Below are 26,462 nucleotides of genomic sequence, written 5' to 3'. Positions count from 1 at the left end.
CCCATACAGCACTTTCAAACAAGGAACTGTAAGCTTGTCCATACCCCATCTAATATATAAAATTCTTGTGTCACAAAGTTACCGTACTCCTTCGAAACGACTTTACCGATTTTTACCAAATTTTATATGCATATTCAGTAGGTCTGAGAATCGTCTACTATCTATTTTTCATACCGCTAAGTGATAAGGGTTGTTCACCCTTAACATTTTTTATTTACATGGCAACACAACTTTTGCCGGGTCAGCTAGTCTAAATCTAAAAAGCATCATTTTCACCTGTTTCCAGGGGCGTTGTTCGGAGGCATGGCGGGCGGTGCTGCAATGCGTCACGGGCGTCGCCGAGTGCTCTCTCTAGCTGCAGCACCTTGCAGCATCTCCTGGCTGCTGACCGTCCTCGCGACCTCTGTTCGGATGATGTGCATCACCGCCTTCCTTGGAGGATTCTGCTGCTCGATCCTGACTATGCTGTCTCAGGTAATTTTATTTTTGAAGTAGGTAAAGCTTCTTTACACACAATGTAGATTATGTATTAGTTTTCGCATATGTTCGCGTATTGGTTCTGAAGGAGTTTTTAAAGGTTGGAATACCTTTGTAATCATTATTGTACACTTAAGTGTTCAAATGTGGACTACATTAAGGGTAGCAACTCATCTTATGCTTTGAAGGTGGTAGAACCCTTTGTGGTTCGACTCCGGCGGCACCACCGCCACACCTATTTCTACCTAATAACAGCAGTGGTAGGCGCTGCTGTGTTCCGGTTTGAAGGGTGTGGTAAGGGAGACAGACTTTTCCGAGGCGTTCCAGCTTAGTCCTCAGGGGTAGCGGCGCATCTGTGGCCGACCTCAGGTAGGAATATCTAATCCTATCTGGAGTTGATTACAGATGTCCACGGGCGGCAGTAGCCACTTACCATCAGGTGGACTGCATGCTCGTCTGCTACTCTTATATTATATAAAAAAAAAAAAAAAAAAACCTAAAATATCTTAGGAGATGGTGGGAAGTCACCTAAATAATCCTAATAGATACTTATACGTACGTAATTTTATCCTCAGGGGTAGTAGCTCATTCATGGTAGACCTCTGACAGGACTCCTTATTCTGTTCCAAATTTATCGTTTTGCTATATAAATTGTCTACTAAATAAATTTATACTAAAAACGTTCTCATATATACTTTTTTGTTTATACTTAGAAAATCCTTAAATTTGATACCCATTTCAAGGGTTGTAAAAATTATTGATCCGTCATCTTGTGGCGCGCGCCATGTTGGATTTAAAATGGCGTCACTAAACATATCATTGTCGTCCAAACCAAACAAAATATTTTAACTCAATCGGTTGGAATTAACTCCTTTAAAGTTCATTTGCAAGATTTGATTCTCACTTACTAACGGACTAATAAGGAAGAAAAAATAATCAAAAAAAGAATAAATTAATTTAAAAATATAAATTCTTTGTAAAACGTATACAGTCATACTTAATTTACATTTATTATAATTATTTGTCGACATAACAAGCAAAACAAAACAGTTGGGGTCAAATGTGGTCAAAATGTTGACCACATTTGACCCCAACTTAAAGCAATCGTTCTAGTTGTCGAACAAAAGCAATTATTTTAACCACCGCTGCAACAAATCGACGAAATTCCATAAAGTTGGTTGTGATGGAACGTTATTCGTAGGAGTTTAGCAAAGTCGTTAGATTGTAATAAGAATTAAAGTAATTTTTGAAATGATTTTAAAGTTAGCGATAGTAACATGTAATAGTGGGTTGTGTCTATCTGATGTTAAGTGGCTGCTGGCGCCCATGGACATCCATAATGAACCCCAGATAAGATGAGATTACTACCCTAAGTCGGAAATAGATGTAACATTACCTTTGAGGACTAAGTTTTAATGTCGGATAAGTAAGTCCACCTTACCACACCCTTCAAACCAGAACACAGCAGCACCTAACACTGCCGTTATTAGGCAGAAATAGGTATCATGGTACTCCCGGAGTCGAATCACAAAGGGTTCTACCACATCTAAATATATATAGCTTAAAGGTGACTGACATAGTGATCTATCAACGTACAGCCCAAACCACTGAACGGATCGGGCTGAAATTTGGCATGCAGGTAGATGTTATGACGCATCCGCTATGAAAGGATTTTGATCAATTCTACCGCCAAGGGGATAAAATAGAGGATGAAAGTTTGTTAAAATCTTCTTAGTTAATAATATTACTTGGTAACGCGAGCGAAGCCGCGGGCAAAAGGTATAAATTTGTGAGACACAACAGGTTGAATGTCAATTAAATAGGGACTTATGATTTAAAGAAGGAAAACAACATCACGTATCAACCACTAACGGTCACCCATCCAAACGTTTAACTTTGTAGATACAATCTGCTTCAAAGTACTAAATCACCGAAATTAAATTCCGTAATAGCAGCAGTATAATAAAATTAGAGGACAGTATAATAAATACATAGACATCTTTGAGGCGGGAATTTTGAGCGGATTTGAACCTTGTTCCTTTGGTGTAAGGTCAATTTCGGTATAAGCGTAGGATAATAAGGTTGTACAATGATCCGGCTAAAAGTTTCCCGATTTATCTTTTAGGGACTTGCTTGATAGCGTAAGTGATACGAAATTCGGTCTCATACATGAGGATCTAGGATTCAAATTCCAGATTTTTCAATGTACCTAATATGCGTACCTACTGGAATTTTTTTAATTTATTAATTTCTACATACATTAAATGCCATAATTTTAGATGTTAAATATTATATCTATGTTATTTACAATTATAATTACTAAATATATGAAATTTTAAGTAATAAAATAAACTTTAAACTAAAAAAAAAGGAAAATAACGGGAAATTAATTTTCATAATGCAATGGTTCAAGAAAACTTTGTAAACAAATCTGGGAGTTCTCAAAAAAAATGTTTTAATCTTAGAAATGTCCTAGAATATATTTATAGATCAGGATCAGGATCAAATCAGTGCTTCTCGCACTTTTTTTCGAGTTTATATGTGTACGTATGTACTTATATTATTATTTAGTATCACCTCATTGCTGCACATAACATTGAAAAATTAGAGGTCTGGGCTTTAAACCTCGGACCCCTCGATCAAGAGGCCGAGTTTCTTAACCACTAGGCTCTGTCTGCTATTACTAAGCTATCACTGCTATTCTATTCTACTTAAATAATGCTTCACTTGTATGTTTGTCAGTAAGTAACTCCGTTTTTCAGTAGAGAGAGATCAACATACATCCTTATCTTACCCTGCATGTATGAAAGAATGTTTTCAACTTTTTAGTTGATTTTATTATAAAAGCGTGTTTTTTTTAATTATAGTTATTTCATTTTTACTTAACATGTTATTCGATTCAGCCTTATGTCATTGTATTAGAGACAATTAAAATGCCCGCATTCTACAAAACCAATTTCAAAGCAGACTTAACCACTCTCCCTACTACGAGCTGACAATGACAACAGCGATAATTATTTTGCTAAAGCTATAAAAAAATTACAAGAAAATAGTGTACATAATAATTATAATTAACAGGCGTAAATATGGTTATATAAGTATACTAAAATATGGGTCGTCGTTATTTCACTACTATCCCACTGCTGGGCACGGGTCGCCAAGTGAGAGGGATTTAGGTCAGTCCACCGCGCTGGCTAAATGCAAATTGGTAGAATTTGACACTGTTTACAACGTATTTTTTTCGAACTCTCGGGCGTGTAGATTTCCTGACGATGTTTTCCTTCACCATTAAACCAAGTAATAATCCTTACTAATATTATAAATCCGAAAGTAACTCTGCCTGTCTGTCTGTCTGTCTGGTTGTCTCTTCTTCACGCCCAAACCACTGAACTGATTTTAATGAAATTTTTGTTCAAAGATAGTCTGAGACCCGAGAAAGCACATAGGATAGTTTTTATCCCGGAAATCCCACAGGAACTAGGGATGGCGATCTAAGATCGATTAATCGGAGAATCGATTTTTTGGACTCAAAACATCGATTATTTTAATCGATATTAGTATCGAGTATTTGAATCGTAAACTATGCATTTGATCAAGTGATGATATTTAGTAAAGTTAAAGGTACGAATTTTCATGTATGTTATATTATTTTCTTTTAAACGCGGGCGAAGCCGCGGGCAAAAACTAGTTAAGTTATAATACGCACCTGATTTGGAAAAATCCGAGTTATGGGATTTAAACCTCTGGACCTTTATAGACATCCATGGGTGGCAGTAGGTACTCACCATAAGATGGACTGAACGCTCGTTTTCCCTATAAGCAAAATATATATTGCTATGCTATAAACACTTACAAACCTACACAAACCAAGTGACACACTATCCACACATTTGTATTTGCGTTGCTTTGGCAAGCGTATAGACGCGATATAAAGCACATAGCTAGCTAGCGGTTACACGAACAGCTCCCTTACCCCCAAGCCCGCTTTACCCGCAATTACTACAATGTGCATTATTTAAGCATAGAAAAGGACATTGTTCGTTCTTTTATTACCTGTACTCTAGTTACGTATAAACCTAGGCTTTGTTTCAAGACCTTTGTGTTCTCCATTCTTACAGATAACTGCTACTAGTTATTGCAATGAATGTTATTGTTATAGGTTTGTTATAACTATAGTTATTGCAATTTAATGTAGTAGAAATGTTTTTGCTGATGTTGTTTTGTTCTGTTATTTATCGGAATACAAGTGTTATTTTAGGAACAAACGATTAATCATATGACAGTAAATAAATATAAATCTAATCTAAATTACATTATTTAAATGAAAGATAGATGACACTACATTTAACAAACGAGCATACAGTCCACCTGATGGTAAGTGGCTACTGCCACTCACGGACATCTCGCGAACTCAGATAAGATTAGATTCCTACCGTCGGTCACAGATCACAGATGCTTTGCTACATCTAAGGAACCTAGTTGGAATGTCTCGGATAAGTATATCTAACCTAACCTAACCTTACCACTCAGAACTCCGAACTCAGTGATGTATTGACTCATTTTACACAGCCCCATATTGAGATTGCTTGTGTCGTGGGTACATGTACACACATAGACAAATATAAACACCCAGACCCAGAACACAAATCTAAATTCGTTATTCCTATATCTGTCTGGCCAGGGATCGAACCTGAGACCCTCTACGCAGACCGGTATGGTGACCGCTCTGCCAAGCGGGTCGTATTTAATCCTGTTAGCTAGGCAGAACCACCACCACCACCCACCTCCCACGGCACCGGGTACCTTTTGAAGGTTTCCCCCTCGTAAACAAAAAAAAAAAAAAAAAGCTAGGCAGAACTAGATTTTGTGATGATGCCTTCAGAGTCGAACCAAAGGGTTCTATCAACTTCATGCAAAATGTCATATTTCTATCTAATATTTCGGTACCTTTGTCAATCAAAAAGTTTTATTAAGTAGATTATTGCGTAAATCAAAACACGCAACGAATAGCGATTACGCAATCAATTTAGGACACGTGCAAACGAAAACAACCCTTATAATTAATATTCATTGGCACTTTTCATGAAACTAATAAACTAGAAAACCGAGTTGGTGACATCAGAGTAACTATAAAATATAGAGCGAGCCTACGTGGGTGCGAACAGTAAGACGGTTAGAACATCAATACTACCAATGCTTAGTATACGGAAATAGTCCTTTGACACGAACAACACAAAAGCTAGTGCGTTGGTTAATGGTTCTAAGAGATTATAGAAACCTTTGTGTTTCGACTCCGGAGGCACCACCGTCACGCCTATTTCTGGTTAATAACAGCAATATTAAGCGCTGCTGTGTTCTGGTTTGAAGGGTGTGGTAAAGGAGACATGTAGTAGGGGCGTTCCAGCTTAGCCCTCAGTGCCAGCCACATATATGTGGCCAACCCTAAGGTAGGAATACAACCTTATCTGGGATTGATCACAGATGTCTATGGACAGCAGTAGCCGCTTACATCAGGTGGACTGCATGGTCGTTTCCTATTTATATTTTACCGAAATAATGACTAACGATGACGAAATAATAACGTGACGTAGATATTTTTTTAAATTTAATAATCCATTGTTCATTTGGATACTATAACTATTTTCATAGAACACTTGCCTACATTTCCTACCAAGGTATTGGTAGAAGCACTCTATGCTAATCGTCACTCCGAGGACAACATCGTTATGAATTCAGGACAGTCCCTCGGAGTGTTCACAGCTACTCACCCTACACATAATTGATTGTTCCGAACTTTGCCCAACTTCCAAACATTTGTTAAGGTATTCTCATATTGGACGCGTGATAAACGACGCGCATATTGCAATCCGTATGAAGTTATTTCGCTTATGTTGTACAAAAGCTCTTATTTTGTTCAACATAAGCGAAATTTTAGGAATTATTTTGTAGAAAAACAATAAAAAAATTTGCCAAGTCGACGACGACGAGACAAGTCGAACTCGCACATGGAGCCTTCCGTACTACCAAATGTTCATTATTTTTTACTTATTTTTATTCATTTTATTATTTTCAACAATACTTAGTTATATGACACAACTATAGATGGCGTTGGGGCGAAGGTGAATGATACGTAAACAACGTATAAGAAAATTAAAATAACTATATTAAAATATGTTTTATGTTTCTTATTTGTATTTATTACAATACCAGTTATAGTAGTAAACGGATTGTAAAAATTTTAATCGTCTTCCTAGTACGGTTTAACAGTTAGATGGAAAAATGCCGAAAAAATCGGGTTTGTTGTATGGAGACCCCTTTAATATTCAACTTTAATTTATTTTTAGTTTTTGTTGTTATAGCGGCTACCGTTATTCATCCTCTGTAAAATTTTAATCCTATTACGGTTCCGGAGATATAGCCCTGTGACAGACGGACAGACAGCGAAGTCTTAGTAATAGGGTTCCGTTTTTACCCTTTGGGTAAGGAATCCTAATTAAATTACATTTAAGAAAATGAAATTTGAGATATACTCTTACGATTGCTAAGAGTGCTGAGTGCTAATTATATTCGTCATTGATTATATCTATCGTTATTTAAAATAGAAAATTATAATATTTGTAAAATCATACGATATTAAAAAATATAACTCAGCCGTGAATAAATAGAATGAATATTTTACAGCGTTTATTCCGTAAAGGCTCATCGTGTGACGAGCCCTTAAAGCTTGTAGATGACGGCTCGAATTTTAGAAATTCTTAAAGGAAAAGTTTACGTAACGATAAAATTATTCATTACTTTAACCTTGTTTGTTGCTACGTAATGAAAACTCAAAGTTTCGATAGGTTTCCCTTTTACAAAATTTCCTTACAAAGATGTGTGATCTACGAAAATTTCATTAAAACTTTTGCTTATTAACTTTACAATGAATATGCTAAAGATTTTTTTTTTTTATAATATAAGAGTAGCAGACGAGCATGCAGTCCACCTGATGGTAAGTGGCTACTGCCTCCCATGGACATCTGTAATAAACCCCAGATAGGATTAGATATTCCTACCTGAGGTCGGCCACAGATGCGCCGCTACCCCTGAGGACTAAGGTGGAACGCCTCGGAAAAGTCTTTCTCCCTTACCACACCCTTCAAATCGGAACACAGCAGCGCCTAACACTGCAGTTATTAGGTAGAAATAGGTGTGGCGGTGGTGCCGCCGAAGTCGAACCACAAAGGGTTCTACCACCTTCAAAATGGCATTTAAGGTATATACATTTTATTTCTAAAGGCATATTTTGAAAATTAACTTGTAATTTTAGCAGTGATGACGTAATGCTTAGAAACTTGTTATATCAATCGGGAGGTCCCATGTTCGAAACCCAGATCTCTGATTTTTTGAAGTATGTCATCGTCGTCTTCCTTAACCATTACTGTCCCACTGCTGGGCACAGGTCTCCTCTCAGAGGTTTAACCATAGTCATTAGTCCACTGAGCTGGTCAAGTGCGTATCAAAATTAGCTTAAACGGGGAAAGAAAATATCGTGAGAAAATCTAGACGCCGAGAGTACATTAAAACCTTCTGGATGGTGTACGAAGTCTACCGCACTTGGACAGCGCGGTGGACTATGAGAGAAGGGCTCAGCAGTGGGACAATAATGGGTTGACGATGACAATATAAAAAAAACCCACAAAGATTTTAAGAGTTAACTCTTACTAACTTACTCTTACTAACTCTTGGTCTGATGCGCAAAGGGTCCCGGGTTCGATCCCCGGCCAGACAGATATCTAATTGAATTTAGATTTCTGTTTCTGGGTCTGGGTGTTTGTGTATTTGTCTATGTGTGTATCCATGGCACCCACGACACAGGTAATCCTAGTGTGGGGCTGTGAGTGTATAGTCCGATTCATAATTAGGTGGCCAAAATGTAAACAAAGGTGTTGACCTACCAAGAAAATATGTGTCAAATGGCAGTTTCTTATTTTTGACAATATTAAATTAATACATCGATAATAAAATAATAATCTAAAAAAATTAAAATCAATTCACATTTTCCAATATTTCCTCAATTTCATTTCATACAGTAATAATAATAAAAAACAAGATTTATGAGAGAAAAGTAAATTGTGATAATGGTCACACAATCGGCATCCAAAACATTCTTTGTGCCGCCATTTTTAAGTTTCGTAGTTGATATTCATATTCATTTTCGTGATCGTGATCGAACTCGATTTTTTTCTAGTTTTAAAGCGCGTTTTTTTAAATTGTGTGCAGTTATTAAGTTTTTGTTTTATGTTGAATTTTGTGAAAGTTTTCGTTTCTTGTTAATTTGTTAAGGTTTGCAATACCTGTCATCGAATTTTGACAATGACATTTCTTTGTTTACATTTTGGACACCTAATTATGAATCAGACTATAGAAAGGGTTTGTTTACTAACCAACAAATTAAGGTGTATATGTTGCAATTTCAGGTCTACATCAGCGAGATATCAGTGCCAGATATTCGAGGGTGTCTCAGCGCCGTGCTCAAGATAGTCGGCCATCTTGGAGTACTCTTCAGTTTCACCATCGGCGCCTACCTCGACTGGCAGCAACTGGCTCTCTGCATATCTGCTGCCCCATTACTTCTCTTCTGCACCGTTCTTTACATCCCAGAAACTCCGAGCTACCTCATGCTGATCGGGAAGGACGAAGAGGCGTATAAGAGCCTGCTCTGGCTCCGAGGGCCCAACTCTGATGTAGCGCAAGAGCTGGCGACGATAAGGACCAATGTTCTCGCGAGCAAGAACTTCAGCCAGCGACAAAGTCAGATGTCTAGTAGCCAGTTCATCAGCTCCTTGGACGTTCGAACGGTTAATCGTCTCCTCGGACCGATTTTGGTCACGTGTGGCTTGATGATGTTCCAAAGATTCTCGGGCGCTCATGCTTTCTCTTTCTACGCGGTTCCGATCTTCAGGAAAACCTTCGGCGGAATGAACCCGCATGGAGCAGCTATTGCTGTCTCTTTCGTGCAGTTGCTCGCGTCGTGTTTGTCAGGTCTCTTGATCGATACGGTGGGAAGACTTCCGCTCCTGATCGTCAGCTCTGTGCTGATGTCGATGGCGTTGGCTGGTTTTGGCAGCTACGCGTATTATGAAGAAGTGCATCGCAATCAGAGGATTCAGAACGTGATGTTCCATCAGACAGTTGGTCAGAATGATTGGATTCCGTTACTTTGTGTGCTGGTTTTCACTATAGCGTTTTCCTTGGGCATGAGTCCGATATCATGGTTGTTGATTGGCGAGCTCTTTCCTCTGGAGTACAGGGCGTTTGGTAGTGCGATGGCGACCGCTTTTAGTTACCTGTGCGCTTTCGTCGGTGTGAAGACGTTTGTGGACTTCCAACAAGCGTTAGGCCTTCACGGGGCCTTCTGGTTGTACGCGTCCATAAGCGTAGGAGGTCTTTGCTTCGTTGTGTGCTGTGTTCCCGAAACAAAAGGCCGGGATTTAGATGAAATGGACCCCAATTATGTACAAAGCTTGTCGCCGAAGAGATAAAAATCTTAATCTAATGTTATATTTACTTGGGAATTTAGATTGTAGGGCTTAGAATATGAAAAATATAGAACGCGTCTATCATATCCAATTATATAAGATACAAATTCTGGATAACTGAATTTTGATTTGGTATTACATAACGTAGTTATAAATTTTGTCTGGTAAATAAAAATATTAAATTATTCTCTGTAATCTCTATAAAATAAAATTCTTCCTATTCAACTGTTAATGTTACGGCGCGAATTCTATATTTTTTATATTCTAAGGGGTAGAGATTGATTAGGAATGAAGTAGGGTTCTATAAAGTAGAAGAATGTCTAGGGGTTGTTAAAATAGGGGATGCTAGTAACTGAAACATTCTCTTCGGTTGTTTATTTTTGAAATTATAAATAGATAAACTTATTTTTACAAATTACTTTTTAAAGTAAATTCATTCTACTTTTGTATTTTCTCTAAAATATTAACGTATTTTTTATAAATTAATTTATTTCCATGGTAGACTAATATTTTTAACTTCTACTGTAAGGAATTATCATTAATAGTCAGTGTATTTTTGGGTTCATTAAAGATTTTAAAATTTCTCACGATTTTCACAATATATTTTTTTAATATTATAATTTTTGAAAAATATAGGAAAAGTAGCAGTGGTGTGATAGAAATAGGAATTGAGTATGTCGGAAAACTATTTAAGCATATTTAGACGTGAAAAGTAAAATATTTCCAAGTAAATATAACATTAAGGCTCCGTTCAAACTAACGCGTTATTTGCAAAGGAAGCGTAATGTATTGAAAACTGTACTAAATGTAAAATTATTTAATTTTAGTCTTCAAATATTTATATTTCAATTTTAAAATATTAATGTTTAATTAAACTTTAATTTTACGCCTAAAATTTAATTAAGTTGGTTTTTTTTTTTGTTAAAACAAATGCCGATATTTATTTTTAAAAACATAAAATTATTATATACATTTATAAACTTGAAATACAGTTTTAAAAGTATCATGTATTTACTATTTTTTTCAATTGATATCGATTAAATGAAGCTACTTTATTATTATATGAATTAAGAAAATCCAAAAGTGAAAATCATTACACTTCCCGCGCAACTATCGCTTTAATTTGAACAAACTCTAACATGTGGGTCTTTACCACAGGGCCGTTTTCCTGTCACGTGTGTCTACGTCCACACGCGCGCCATGCATGCATGAATTACCTCAATGACAAAATAGGAAGTGTTTGGCAAGTGTTTGGAAGGTGGTAGAACGGTTAGTAGTTTGACTCCGGTGACACCACCGCCACACCTATTTCTGCCTCATAACAGCAATGTTAAGCGCTGCTGTGTTCTGGTTTGAAGGGTGTGGCAAGGGAGACAAATTTTTCCGAGGCTTTCCAGCTTAGTCATCATGAGTAGCGGCGCATCTTTGGCCGACTTCAGGTAGGAATATCTTATCCTATCAGAGGTTGTATTACAGATGTCCATGGGCAGCAGTCACTTACCATCAGGTGGACTGCATACTCGTCTGCTACTCGTATATTATAAAAAAAGTGCCACGCGGACGGTCGGACCCACGTGCAGGCGTACACATGCGTGACAGGAAAGCCACTCGAATGCGGAACAGTTTGTAGGAACAAAATTATCGAATCCATCGCGATTTGATGGCTGTGCTTATTACAATTTTAATGTAATCGAACCACAATTATATTGATGTGGTTTTAGATAATAGTGTTACAAGCAAAATGTAGCATCAGCCGTAAATTATCAGAAGCTGAAACTGAAAGTCTGTGAATAAATGTCTAAGTACCAAAGGCATTAAACAATAGCCATATATTTAATAATTTTAAGAAATATAATTTACATATATATGCATTCTAATTTAAGTATAGTACTTCCACCAATTTGTGTTGTATGATTATTTTTTGGTTTATTTTTTATGTTGTAGCATTTATGCAATGTTATTTATAGTGTGTTTACATTATATAACACAGCATTAATTTGGTTAAGGTTCTTGAACTATTAAAAAACACTTATGTATTTGTTACAAATTACAATTCGGCGGATTTCACTACCATAGTGAATCCGCTAAATGTCGATATTTATTTATTATTGCGGACTTGCTACATTTTGAATGCAACAACCATAAGGAAATATTGTGTACCTTGCATATCCCTTTCATATCTCGTTTATTCGGAAATAGACCCTTTAGAAAATAATGTAATTTCACCAACCTATATTAGGCATTATTATAACATCTTTTTACCTATCTAGTAATTACAAACTTTCATAAATTAAGAGTTTTACAAAAAAATCTTCGATTATTTTTAAGCTAATTTATTTCGTGTTAATATTAGACATCTGAAAAAATATACATGAAACTAATATAACACATATTTAACATTATAATATTCAAATAAAAACTGGTATCAAAAAGTAACGATAATGTGTGCAAAATGATACTTAAGTAAAATATCAGTATTAATAAAGGTGAATCATCCGTTAAAAAATATTATAGGTATAATTATCTTTAACAGATTTAATTATATTGAAACATGTATCTTAAGGTGAATAAAACCAAATTTGGAATAAATGTCAAGTTATAAATTAAATAGATTTTTACAATTCCGCGGATTTTCACAGTACAGGAATATTTATAAGTTCTCTTTTCAATACTCCTAATAAAATCATTTTAAACTTCATAGGTTGGTGAATATCCCTTGTAGCTTTACTTCTTAAGTCTTATAGATATCAGGTTGATTAAACTTAATCATTTTCTTTTTATTGTATATTCGAATGAATATAACAGGAGTAACATGCGTTATACTATATTTTTTGTTAGATATATTTATGTATTATTATGGTTTTGTAATATTACAATCACAGATGATGTTTATAGTTTGGTTCATTTGACTAAGTAATTTGTTAATGGCATGTTTATGTTAAATTCAAAGTTCTTTCAATTATTCTCCAAAAGTGACACATTATATGGCATTGATAGATACATAGTTAAAGATCCATGGATCATGACGGGACTACCTATTTATAATGAGCTTTCTTATTAATATGACAATAATATTAAGACAATACTATAAAATACTCCTAATATTAATGTATGGAAATATTAGCTTTTGCAGTTATGCGGATTTCGTTTATTTATTGAAGGATATTTGTTAAAATAGTGGATAAAATATACGAGTGAACATAAAAATTAGGCCACTCCTAGTATTTTTTTTTATATTATCATAGCTTACAAAATAAAGTTGTTTCATTTAAAATGCAAATGACATATTATGTGACTCAATTTTTTATACATATTTTTAAAGTACTTCTTAAAATACTTCCAGTATTTTGTGTTTAATAATGAAATATGAGTTTGAAAGCTTAAAAAATGAATACAACCGAAACCCATCTATTTTATTTTAATATTTTAAATATTGATTACTTAAAATAAGTTTGTAAAAGTGGAAAGATATTGAGATCCGCATAACTGTAATTCACATTTGACAATAAATTTGCCACGTATATAATAGGATGTAAACAAATATTGCATTTTATTATAAGTAAGTACACTAAAAATGTTTATTGCACATGTAGGTAGCAAATTAGCTTTCCTTTATAATAAATGCGAATTCTCTCTAGCTCAATTATACGTATAAGTAAAACATTATGTGTACAGATATACATCAATATTTTATATCTACAAAATATTAGTTTTTCTCGAATATTTTCTACCTAAGTAGTACTGAATATACAGCCAGCTATTCGTTTTAGATGTATTACATATGTAATAAAATAGCTCAATGTTGCTGCCTTAGATGAATTTCTAGATTTTTGTTTATGAGAATTTCATTGTGTTTAAAATATTAAATTTTACAATAATGTTCTCCGACTGTCGACTTGCATGGCGAATATGTTACCTGATCTGATAAGAAAAAGAAAGAAGATCGCGAAAGCAAAGAACATACGATTCTTGACCAAGCAGACCTTGGCCTGCGTGTATGCAGTCTTTGTGTCATCTATGGCGGTCACAACGCAATCAATGTTTATGTGAAGTTATAAGTGTCATTATTAATATTTTTCCCAAACGCTATAGAAAAATAATCTCATAAGCTTGTTGTAGACATGCATTAAGTTCTTTGGCGTTTGTTAAATATGAATAGCCTGTAATTGTTTAGGGATCAATTTTTTATTTATTAGCGACTATAATATCTTTAAATATGTAGACAATAATCTGCTATCAATAATTTAGTTTGGTTAGTTAGCTTGTTAGTTCAACCACAAAATATGCATTAATTGAGCGATACCTATTAATTATACTGTTATAAAAATTAAATATGGGATCTAGAATTGGAATATATCATCAGTTTCTTAATATTTTGTAAAATTTTAGTAATATGCATTATATACGTAACAATGTCAATCACAAAATATATATACATACAAATGGATTCGTGATATTTATATCATTAAATAGTTTAACATTTAATCATAAATGGCTCATTTAAGTAATATTTTGTGGTTGTGATATATATAAATGGTAAATAATTCAGATTTAGGGATATTTGTCAATTTTATTATTAAAACGATTACATTAACGTAAATGTTTCCATTTTTTCCGAAGAAATAAATTACTTGAGAACAAAAAGCTGGGGAAAACAAATAAATACAAGTAATATACTCGATGATAATGTATTTTAAATTGAATAAAATTATTATTTTTGAGAGCTACCTTTAATTATAGTGCTCGTTAGTATACTGAGGTATTCCCAGAGCGCTATGACATGGGGCTCTTCAAAAACGGTGCAAAAAGAGCTATCCTTCAAAGCCGGCGATGCATTGGCGACTCCTCTGGTGTTGCAAAAGTTCATAGGCGACGTTGACTACTTTCCATCAGGTAGCACGTCTGCTTTATCGTTAGGCTCAAATATAAAAAAAATATATATATTTAGATGTAATCGTTTTAATTACAACTAACAAATGTCCAAAAATAGACAGTTGCCTTTATTAGCCTATGCCTGCCTCTTAAGCCTAATATAATATGTGTTAGAGAGATGTGGGTTTGTAATGAAAGTCGTGTTGAAAGTGATATTAAAGTAAACGAAATGCGATTTAAAAGCTTTTGTAATGAAAGCTGTAAATAAAATTTCTTTGCTGTCTATCCAATCATCTATATCATGTTCTAAAGCTTATTTTAGTTTGTGATTCATCATTTGCAGATCCTGTATAAAACGCGCATATATTACCGTAGATTCCGGTAATGCTGTAAAACTAAAACTTTTTGTTATCCCTCTCTTTACGCTCACGATTTTCAATCGTTACGTGTCAGTACTGAATGTATTAAATTTAACTCTTTTCAATAATTTCTAACATTTCACCAATTTCAATCCTTATCTTTGTTCAAGGATTGCACATCCTAATAATTGCTTGTATAAACGAGCAGTGTATTACTTTCATGTCTTAATTTCCAAATATTCTTCTATGATACGTCAAAGATTATATGGAAGGATGGACAGCAAGATTAAGGTGACGTTTGTGGGGCTTTAGCTTTGTCTTTGTGCCCTAGCCATCTTGTCGGCAATTCTTTAATTTATTGTAAATAATAAATTTGTTAGAAGGCCTAAAACCCTGGACGTTAGATATTAATGTTCTTAGATATAGAAATCGCTTTTAGATCTAAAATATAATGAATGTACCAAAATTAAATTCACACAACTTCACAGATAAAATAACATAGACAAATTAATAGGTTGTGAATTTATACATTTTCTAGATTTTTATAATAATGGAAACTTATATTCGATCCTTAAATAGTAATGCGTAATTGTAAGATTTCCTTAAATTTGCTTGTTGGATTCTTTAAAGCTTGCATAGTTTAGAAAACCTAGTTGTTATGGTACGATCTTCTAAACGCTCAAACGCAAATTTTGGGATTTTCAAAAGTAAACTATGTGGATTTAAAAAAATCTTATACCTTAAATTCTACAGTATTGCAAAAGAAGACATAATAAATTATATTAACAGTTTCTGTTGTGTATAAATATCGTGAAAATTTATTGATTGTTGTCCTGAATGTATAAGTTCTATATTTATTGAGCTCAATAAATATTAATGCAAGAATTAACTAAGTATTGGAAAAATAATTAAATTCAAATTTATTCGTAAATACTTCGTTATTTTAACAACAATAAAAGAAAATTTTGGGCACATAGTAAAATCATGAATATATAACACACTATGTACATTTATGTTGTAATTTTTAAACAATAATAAATCTTCTACGAACTTAAAATTATTTTAAGCACGCCTGATTGAGATTCTGTTATTAATAGCTTTAAATGAAGATAATAATATGTAATATGGCAGTTAATTATTAAAAGAAAAGTAACGTCTGAATCTTATGTGTGTGTTGTGAATATATGAAGTATTTTAATGTGTTCTTGTATACAGAAGTCTATATATTACAATAGGGTGTGAAATATGTTTGCTATTTATATGTTTATTGTGGAGACAATATTATAAACTTTCTTCTGTAATGTAAAATACTGTTTTAAATAATATTTGGTCGGCAATTATTAACGTTGCAATGTTTATCGGTGTTAATTTTACTTAAAGATTTTAAGGGATGTTTTACAAATATGGTCTCTACATGATCTCGCAATGAATGAAGATTAAGAGTACAGGTAAAGAAAATCAGTATGTAAATAAATGTACCTATAACAGGACAAACACAATAATAAAATACAACCAATAGAAATATTTGCAATAAGAAAAGGTATATTACCAAGTACCGAACATAAGTTAATTCACTAAACACTACAAAAATCGAATATAAAATACATTACGTATTTATTTCATTTTATCTCTTCATACTAGAAAGCGTTACAAGTCCGCAAAATCCGCGAGAAATTCTCAAATCCGCAGAATTGTAAAAATCGAATACATTTTATTTAATGTACTGATTCTCTTTACCTGTACCTAGAAATAAATTAGCGAAAACAACCAAATAATTAGATATGTATTAAGATAGAAGCTTTAATTAGCTTAGTGTTTCCTTAAAAGACTTTAGATTGTACAAAGAATTAATTAATATTTCTAAACTAGACCTTTTCCTGATATTCGCAACGAATTTTCAGTTGTATTAAATGTCAAGACGTGGGTGTTTATATTTTAATTTACTTTGGTTAATTTTCGCTCTTTTTCCTATAGCATTTAATATGGGCTATTAGAAGATTTGTCAAATTAATTTAATTGTTCTATTACCGGTTATTAGCATGAATAGATAGTGTGATTTTATTATTGTTTACAACACATGTACAGTGGTGGCCCTAGCAAAAATGTTAGGTGTTGCGACATCTCATGGTGGCGCTTCCTAGGTCCCTTTTTTTTTTTTTTTTTGTTTTCACGAGAGGGAAACCTTCAAAAGGTACCCGGCGCCGAGAGCGACGCAGCATTATGTGGGATTTTTACCGCACTAAAGCCCCTCCGGTGGCCGTCCTCCTTTCTAGGTCCTGGCGACGTTTTTTTAGATCGCATCCTATAGTTACGCCAAAGGTTTACTTTATTACCTTTCAATTAACAGCCTAGCCTTTTTACTAAACAGTGACGCTCGGGTGTTTTCGGCGCCCCTCTTGTAACGGCCCAGCGGTTGCACCACTCGCACCGCCCTCGGGCCGCCCTATATATAATAGAATCTATATAAGTAGATAGAATTGAAGTAACTTCTTTTTTCATGATGACAAATATTTTCAGAGTGTCTGTTTGTCGCGTTTCAAAATAAAGTTTTCAAAATCTTTTTTGAGTTTCCTGCTGAACTTCTTTAGATGAAATTAACTAACTTTAAGGCTCCACTGTCTGTCTGTCGGTTTGTCTGTCACAGCTCTCTTTTCCTTGAAATCTGAGATAGACACTTTAAATTCTCAAAAAGATCCATCATTACTTAAATAAGTTACGAGCTGATCCAGTAAACGTTGTGTTGCCATATAAATAAAAACATGTTAAGGGTGAACAACCCTTATCACTTAGGAGTATGAAAAATATATAGTAGCCGATTCTCAGATCTGCTGAATATGTATATAAAATTTGGTGAAAATCGGTAAAGCCGTTTCGGAGGAGTATGGTAACTAACAATATGACACGAGAATTTTATATATAAGATAATAGCCGCTATAACAATACACAAAATAAAAAAAATACAAAAGTGGATCCCCAATCCACATACAAGAAAGGAAATTTTCGTTTTAGCTAATTATTATAAAAGTCAATTAATAAAACTTAATTTCTGTAAATTAAAATATAAATATACACCACGTCTCGACTTCTTCGTAGATTTTATAATAAAATAAATGTATGACAATAAAATTGACAATAAATGTAGACAAATGTATTATTAAGTAACTATATTTTCTTCTATTCTGATAAACTGGAACTATTGACAATTACTACTTCTAGAAGATTCTATGTAATGCTAAATGCCTAATAAAGTTTAGATTCTTTTTTATCTATATACTCTTTCTTTTACACCCACCATAGATTAGTAAAGATACTTCGCCGCCTTGAAATTGAAAGAAGCCACAAACTGCTTTTTTTAGTAAGTTCTTTTTTTGAATTCTTGACAAATGAAAACATTTTTAGAGAAAATTTACGAATAAATAACTAATACTGCGTAATTTAAGTAATAAATAAATAATTATTTCAAATATTTTAGGGACATTTTAGCACGGAGACGTGGCAACTTTTTTACGCAACTATTTCAATTCTCAAAATTGGGTACATTTTCTTGTTAGGAGTGAATAATCTTTACTTATCTATGGCACTCACCATCATTTATTAAGCAGCACTAGTAGCAGACGACCATGCAGTCTACCTTTGGTGACTTACTGACCGCCCAAGGACATTTATAATCAATCCGAGATAAGATTAGACTCCTATTTGAGCTCAGCCTTTGACCCGCTAATTTCAAGCCGACCCGCACACTGAAAATCAGTGGCAGTGGTTCGCCGCGATGAGGCTGAGTGTGGACCCTTTTGATAAATTTTACTGCAGCAAAGTTTTGATTTTAAAATTATCTTTACTATTATTTATGTCACATAATGTTGTAGTATTTTTTACAAATAATGTTTCTTTCTTTCTTTCTTTCTAATTAATACTCATTTCTATATTCAGAGCGAACTAGCAGTATGGCGCGGACTGTACAATAATGTTACAGCCAGTAACGCTAGATGTCACTGTACAATTTCTGAAACACGCTAACGAATGTACGTTCGGAGATCTATATAAGGACGTTCAACAGTTGTTGTTGTACCGCGAACTGCAACAAGTAATTAAATTTTTGACAAGGATCAGTTCCCAACTGAACCTTTTATATAGCCCTGTGATATGCACAGAAATTCAAAGTTTGATATATGAGCACTGTTGCTAACGCTACGGTTTTAAGAAATGATTTACGGTTTTTAGGGTTCCGTAGTCAAAGGGTAAGAACAGAACCCAATTACTGAGCCTCCACTGTCGGTCCGTCTGTCCATCACAGGGCTCATCTCCTGAATCGTAATAGATAGACACTTGAAATTTACACAGTATGTATAATATAATGGTGGCCCGTGTAACAATAAGGATTAAAAATAAAAATGTTGAAACTAAAAATGTTAATTGGTCGCTATACAAGAATCTCTTATTTTTCGGAGTTTTTATGTATCGAACCTTAGTAGATATACCGTTCAAATTTTCACAATGTGTTATTAACGCACCGCCGTCTCTCAATGGCTTGTAATTTATCACATGACCTGGTAGTTTTTACGTTTTGACAAATATGACTGTTTTGGTATTTGTTTACGTATATGTCCCTACAATTTCCAATTAGCGCCCCTAGCGGATTGTATCAGAACTTTAGTGTCAGTAACGTAACATTAAATATCTAAATTGGCAAATGGCGCTTTATATTTTGTCTCTTTTTTTTGCGAACATGTGAGGTAGACAAAAAGACTTGATCACTTATTGTTACATTTACTCAGTCTACTATGCAAACGGAACAGAATAATGGATTGAGTAAACGTAACGTAAAATTGTGGGATGTTTTGAAAACTCATGGTAAGGGTACAGTACCTTGCGTACTTCAATTTAATAACCACTCCTTTTACGACATCTAGTGAGTGTTGGAATGAAACTGCTTTAGCGTGAGTGTAGACCTGTTGTAGGTACAATAATAATAACAGCCAGTAACGCTAGATGTCACTGTACAATTTCTGAATCACGCTAACGAATGTACGCTGGGAGATATACTTAATGTAAAATAACGTAAATAGGGAATACCTCTGTTCAACATTTTCTTATTTTTGAGAAGGGTCAGCTCATAACTGAACCTTTTATACTGCCTCGTTCTATATCTTAGGGATGCGCGATGTTTGAAAAACTTCGGTGTTCGATAACATCGAAAGGTAAACATCGATGTTAGCTAACATCGTTTTTTTTTGTTGTACACATCGTCGTCAATAAATAAAACAAGCATAACATCATGATTTCCGGCTACGGGAATAGATTTTTTAAAAATCTAACCATGCAGTTTTGGTTTTTATCCAAATCGGCCTCGTAGTTCCTTCCAGCATTTTCGCTATTCTTTATAGTTTCGGATTTGGCCCTGAAGGCCTATTTGAAAAATTCACCCTTTATACATATATCGATTTCGTATTATGATGTTAGTTACGTGTAAGGGACAGCCCTACACGTTAAGGCTGCATCGCGCCAGCCCTACACCGTGCTCCACTGCATTGTGCCTTCGCGGAACGGTCAACGCTGACGAGGCGCGTCACTCGTGCAGGTGGCCGACCACCATGGGATCAGTTCACCTCTACCAAAGTGACTCTACCTATCAAATCATATATTTTTTGTTACAAGTGGTGTAAAATTTAAATAAAACTATTAATTCTTTCGCGTAATAAAATATTTCGATTCTTTCCTCGACGCCCAGCTTCCATAACTCGTTTGTGATTTGATTATTATGGTGCGATCGAAACTGCTTTAGAACGTATGTAGACCTGTGGTAGGTACAATAATAATTACAGCCAGTAACGCTCGATGTCACTTTATAATTTCTGAATCACGCTAACGAATGTACGCTGGGAGATGTACTTAAGGGAGGTTTCAACAGTCGTAGTCAAAAACACTCTGCGTTTGGACGCCAGACCGAGAAGCCCTGCCTGCTCGCGCTCTAATGTTTTAACCCAGTATTTTCTCTGGCCTCTCGGCCGGTTCTCGCCTACTCAATTTATCGATAGCGGCCCGACGCGTTTGTGTTGGTGGATACCTAACGGTGCCAACGAAGCCAGCTAGCGTTGACCCGGTGCGCTTCTCAGACCTCTCGGTCGGAGAATAACCGGTAGACCCGATCCCACTGCACTTGGGCTATCCCAAGGGTGACGGTAGCAGTTGCTTACCCTTAGGGGTAGCTGCATTACCCTCTCTCTCCCCGGTTGCTCCCTGCCTCGGCAGGGAGGCGTCCTCTCCTATCCATGGGAATTACGGTTCCCGACCACTTCTTCCAGAATTTTGCTGTATTCCTCAGCAAAAATTTCTCCTGCTCCCTTTCCCCCCAGGAAATCTTCCGCTCCCTATGTGAGCCCATCAAGCCCGTAACGGATTCCCTGTCCGTAACGGACTCACCCGCATCCCCCAATGCCACCCCCAGACACGAGATGGAATTCGACGCCATCTCACTTAAGCGCCCTGCCTCCTCCGACGACTCGTCGGACTGCACCATTATTTCGACGACCAGGGCTTCGCCCCTGTCAAGTCGAAGAAGACCAAAAAACGGTACATCAAACGCGTCGCTAAGGCGACAAGTGAGACGACCCCCAAAGCCTCTACAGGTCTCACCTCAGCCCCAGTGGCCCCCGCATCGGCCCTCGTGCCAAACGCATCCACCGAGCCCCAGAGCTCAACCCCCGCGGCTGTTAAGCCCCCCAAGCCAGCCACGCGCTGCGAACCCACACTTGTCTAGTGCAAACCCCCACCATTCATTTTTTTTAGAGACAAGTCGAAATGGTCCGACTTCTCTAAAATCCTAGTGGAACGCAAAATCCACTACACCAACGCACACAACCTTCGCGATTCTATTCGCATATCGTGCCCCACCACCGAGGACTTCAGGAGCCTTATAAAGCTCCTAACCCAGCTACAACTCCCGTACCACACATACGCTTTGGAAGAAGACCGCAAAATCAAAGCGGTCCTTAGGGGTCTCCCCTATGAACTTGCCACCGACGAAATCCAAACGGATCTCGTAAATCAAGGTTTCCCCGTAGAGGGTGTACACAAGTTGTACAGCCGCACCGGGATTAAATTCCCTTTAGCCCTTGCCATACTGGCGAAGACCCCGTCCTCCAAGGACATCTTCAAAGAGAAAGAGCTCACGGTCTGTGAGCTCTCTCGAATCAAGGTTGAAACACCCAACAAGCGTGGTTACCCTACCCAGTATCACCGCTGCCAGCTTTACGGCCATGCAGCGGCTAACTGCACTGCCCCCCACAGGTGCGTCAAGTGCCTTGAACCCCACGCCACACGGGAGTGCAAGAGAACTCGTGAAGACGAGTCTCCTCCTGCATGCGTGTTGTGCACCACTTCCGGTCACCCGGCTAACTACCGTGGTTGCCCGAAAGCCCCCCGCCCCGCTCAAAAGAAGGCTGCCAAAAAGCAGCCCTCTAAAGCAGGCCCACCTCCGGTCGATTCGACCAATTTCTTGCGTTTGGGGGCTTCCAAAACCCCAACCGCTCCCATGAGTTGGAGGAAAGTCGCACCCGCGGCCGCCCTACCAACCCCGGCCCCTAAGGCCATAGTCGCAGCAACTCCGGTCCCAAAGGCCACACCCACTCCCCGTCCCTCCCAAAAGGCATCGGTAAGAGAGAACATCATGTTCCTCGTCGATTGCGTTAAGGGCGTGGACCTCGACGAGATCGAACTCGTCGCCTTCAAAATGCGCAACGCTAGCCATGCGGAGCGCCTTGCGATTTACTCCGAACACCTAGACTTGTTCAAATCTATACAATGAGAAACGCTCGTACTCCACCCCCTCACTCCGGTCGTTTAAAACCTAAAGGCGTTTCGCTTATCTCCTTCAATGCACGAGGTCTAAAGCCTTGCATTCCCGAACTCAAAGAGTTCGTCCGCAACAGGGATATCGACCTGTTGCTTGTTCAGGAAACTTTCCTTAAACCCTCTCTTAAAGGCGTAAGTCTCCCCTCTTACGCGCTTACCACATAAATGATAGTACTTTTTTACTGATAATTAAAGCAATTTGTCAAATTATTCCCTATCCATTCCAAAATATCTAAAATGCACAACCTTTATAAGTTTTCACTTCTGCCGGCACTCCCGGAGTGCAACCCGTTGATTTATTTCTTGCCAAGTTGGGGTTTATGTAAAGCTTAAGCCAAGTTTGTGGAGTTGGAACTCTAATCACTCGGCCACCATCTTGAAAAAGGGATGCAAATCGTTTTCACGATCTATCAACCAAACTATTTGTCGAACAGAAAATTTGTAAGAACAAAAATTGTCGCTAATTGAGTTACCTTCAACTTTGGTTCTATACGTTTTGTAGTAGAACCAAAATTTATAAAGTTATTAATAAAAAGAATTTTTAACAAAAAAATAAAACCGACTTCTGTGTCACTACAAAGTAAAAAAATATACAAATAAATATTGGTTTAGTACATACTTCTGAAGTCGGCGTTCAATATATTTCGTTGGATAATGGCGTAAACACCGTGTACAATATGAACGCCGATTCAAATATGAGGAAATGTATAGTACAAAATCAATCAATGTCTCTGTAGTTCTAACATTATGTTGTCAAACTTATCTTGTTTTTTTTTTTATAATATAAGAGTAGCAGACGAGCATGCAGTCCACCAGATGGAAAGTGGCTACTGCCGCCCATGGACATGTGTAATCAACCCCAGATAGGATTAGATATTCCTACCAGAGGTCGGCCACAGATGCGCCGCTACCCCTGAGAACTAAGCTGGAACGCCTCGGAAAAGTCTGTCTCCCTTACTACACCCTTCAAACCGGAACACAGCAGCGCTTAACACTGCTGTTATTAGGTAGAAATAGGTTGTTACAACGCCATCTATGAAAACTACTCTGAAATATCAAGTGACCTGTTATTTCATTTAGTTATTTTCTTGTTGTATAGATGTCGCTGTGTACCATTTAATAATTGACTTCTTATATCTGTTAAAAATCAAATGATGCTTTCCTTGGAATCGTACCTCGAACCCCCGTTTGAGAGGTCAAATTTCTGAAGATGGTAGAACCCACAGTGGCTCGACTCCGACAGCACCACCATCACACCTATTTCTGCCGTGTTAAGTGCTATAACTGCTGTGTTTGGCGCTGCGGTGTGTTTAGGTGTGATAAGGGATACATACTGATACAAGGCGTTCCTTTAGTGCGTATAAGCGCATCTGTGGCCGATCTCAGTTAGGACTCTCTAATATTATCTGAAGTTGATTCCAAATGTCCATGGGCAAAGTGTCTCTTACCGTCAGGCGAACTCCATGTTTGCCATTTCCATGTTATACAAAAAAAAACTTATGTTTTAAGCCAGTGATAGGATGTATATATTGAAGGTGGTAGAACCCTTTGTGGTTCGACTCCGGCGGCACCACCGCCACACCTATTCCTACCTAATAACAGCAGTGTTAAACGCTGCTGTGTTCCGGTTTGAAGGGTGTGGTAAGGGAGACAGACTTTTCCGAGGCGTTCCAGCTTAGTCCTCAGGGGTAGCGGCGCATCTGTGGCTAACCTCAGGAATATCTAATCCTATCTGGGGTTGATTACAGATGTCCATGGGCGGCAGTAGCCACTTACCATCAGGTGGACTGCATGCTCGTCTGCTACTCTTATATTATAAAAAAAAAATCACCATTAACATTTTAATGAAACATATTATACGTTTAAAGTATTTACCTACAATATAATGATATGCGTAATATATTCCTGTCTGTAATATTATTGCAAATTTAACGTTTATTTAACCTCCATTGTATAACAAAGGTGTTTTTTTATAGGTATTTGCAATACACTTAATTAATATTCTCAAATTAATTACTTATTCATGAGACGAGTAGCATGCTGCAGTTGCTTTCATATTTTGACATTTTATATTGTAATCAATTAATTATTTGGAATCCGTTTTATTACATATAAATTAATGAATGATTGTACTTTAACCATGACTAATCATGTAAATTAATATAATAATGAATTGTAACCCATTATAAATTGCATGCCTTGACAGGTGGAATTTGGCGAACCTATTCTATTACCGTCAATCAATTGTACTTACCCATTTTCAGACAATAAACGATTTGAATTTGAAAAATTTGAATTTGAAATTTAGCTACATCGATAGTTCCTGATTCGATTCCCGACGAAGTAAATATGTTAGCAGGCGGTCATCGGAAAAAAACAGTGATAGCCTAGTGGTAAGAAACTCGGCCTCTTGCTTTTTTTATAATATAGGAGTAGCAGACGCGCATGCAGTCCACCTGATGGTAAGTGGCTACTGCCGCCCATGGACATCTGTAATCAACCCCAGATAGGATTAGATATTCCTACCTGAGGTCGGCAACAGATGCGCCGCTACCCCTGAGGACTAAGCTGGAACGCCTCGGAAAAGTATGTCTCCCTTACCACACCCTTCAAAACGGAACACAGCAGCGCTTAACACTGCTGTTATTAGGCAGAAATAGGTGTGGCGGTGATGCCGCCGGAGCCGAACCTCAAATGTTTTCTACCACTTAAATCCGGGATCCGATGTTAAAATCCCAGGCACGCACCTCTGACTCTTCAAAGTTATGTACATATTAGAAATTTATTATTACTTGCTTAAACGGTGAAGGAAAACATCACGAGGAAACCTGCACACCTGGGAAATCTTAAAAAAAAGTTTTCCACGGTATATGAAGTCTACCAATTGGCACTGGGCGTACTATGGCCTAACCCCCTTGACCAGCAGTGGGGCAGTAACGCGTGATGATGGTGGTCATCAGAAAACTATGAATGCTTCGTGTAAGTATTCCTGTTAACAGTTTAAAACATGGTAAACATATACGTCGTGCTAAATCGCTTGATACGTTTAAAAATGAAGTTATGAAATTCTATTCTAATCCATAACTTTCCTTCTTTCTGTCGTCATTTGCATGAGATATTATGATCCATTTCTTCTATCAATATTTATTCTCTTATGTGCTTTACTTTATTCGTCTGTGCTTGTTTCTGTTTTTATTTTATTTTTATTTTTTTTTCTTTCTTGTTGTTTGATTTATCATCGTGTACTATATTAACTATGTACTATGAGCGATCACCACACTAGTCTGACGTGCACCACCGCAACACCTATTTCTGCCTAACAACAGCAGTGTTAATCTTTGTAGGGTGTGGTACTTATCCGGGACATCAACTTGGTCCTCAG

At 36.5% G+C, this 26,462-nt stretch overlaps 1 protein-coding gene across 1 annotated transcript in view; it reads left to right on the top strand.

Annotated features, from left to right (window-relative positions):
* The window catches only part of LOC140755212 (facilitated trehalose transporter Tret1), a 28,407-nt gene extending 18,341 nt beyond the window's left edge, over positions 1–10,066 (top strand). Inside the window, exons 3-4 of the mRNA XM_073090424.1 lie at positions 287–474; positions 8,937–10,066. Coding sequence (XP_072946525.1) covers positions 287–474; positions 8,937–10,001 — 1,253 coding nt within the window. The 3' untranslated portion in view covers positions 10,002–10,066. The remainder of the gene's footprint in view (positions 1–286; positions 475–8,936) is intronic.
* Positions 10,067–26,462: the final 16,396 nt, after the last annotated feature.

This window comes from Epargyreus clarus, unplaced genomic scaffold, assembly GCF_041222505.1.
Source record: "Epargyreus clarus isolate Ecla_fem2 unplaced genomic scaffold, WU_Ecla_fem_2.2 ptg000032l, whole genome shotgun sequence".
In the NCBI taxonomy this organism is placed as follows: domain Eukaryota; kingdom Metazoa; phylum Arthropoda; class Insecta; order Lepidoptera; family Hesperiidae; genus Epargyreus; species Epargyreus clarus.
Note: the sequence above shows the minus strand (reverse complement) of the source record. Positions and strands in the feature narration are given on the sequence as shown.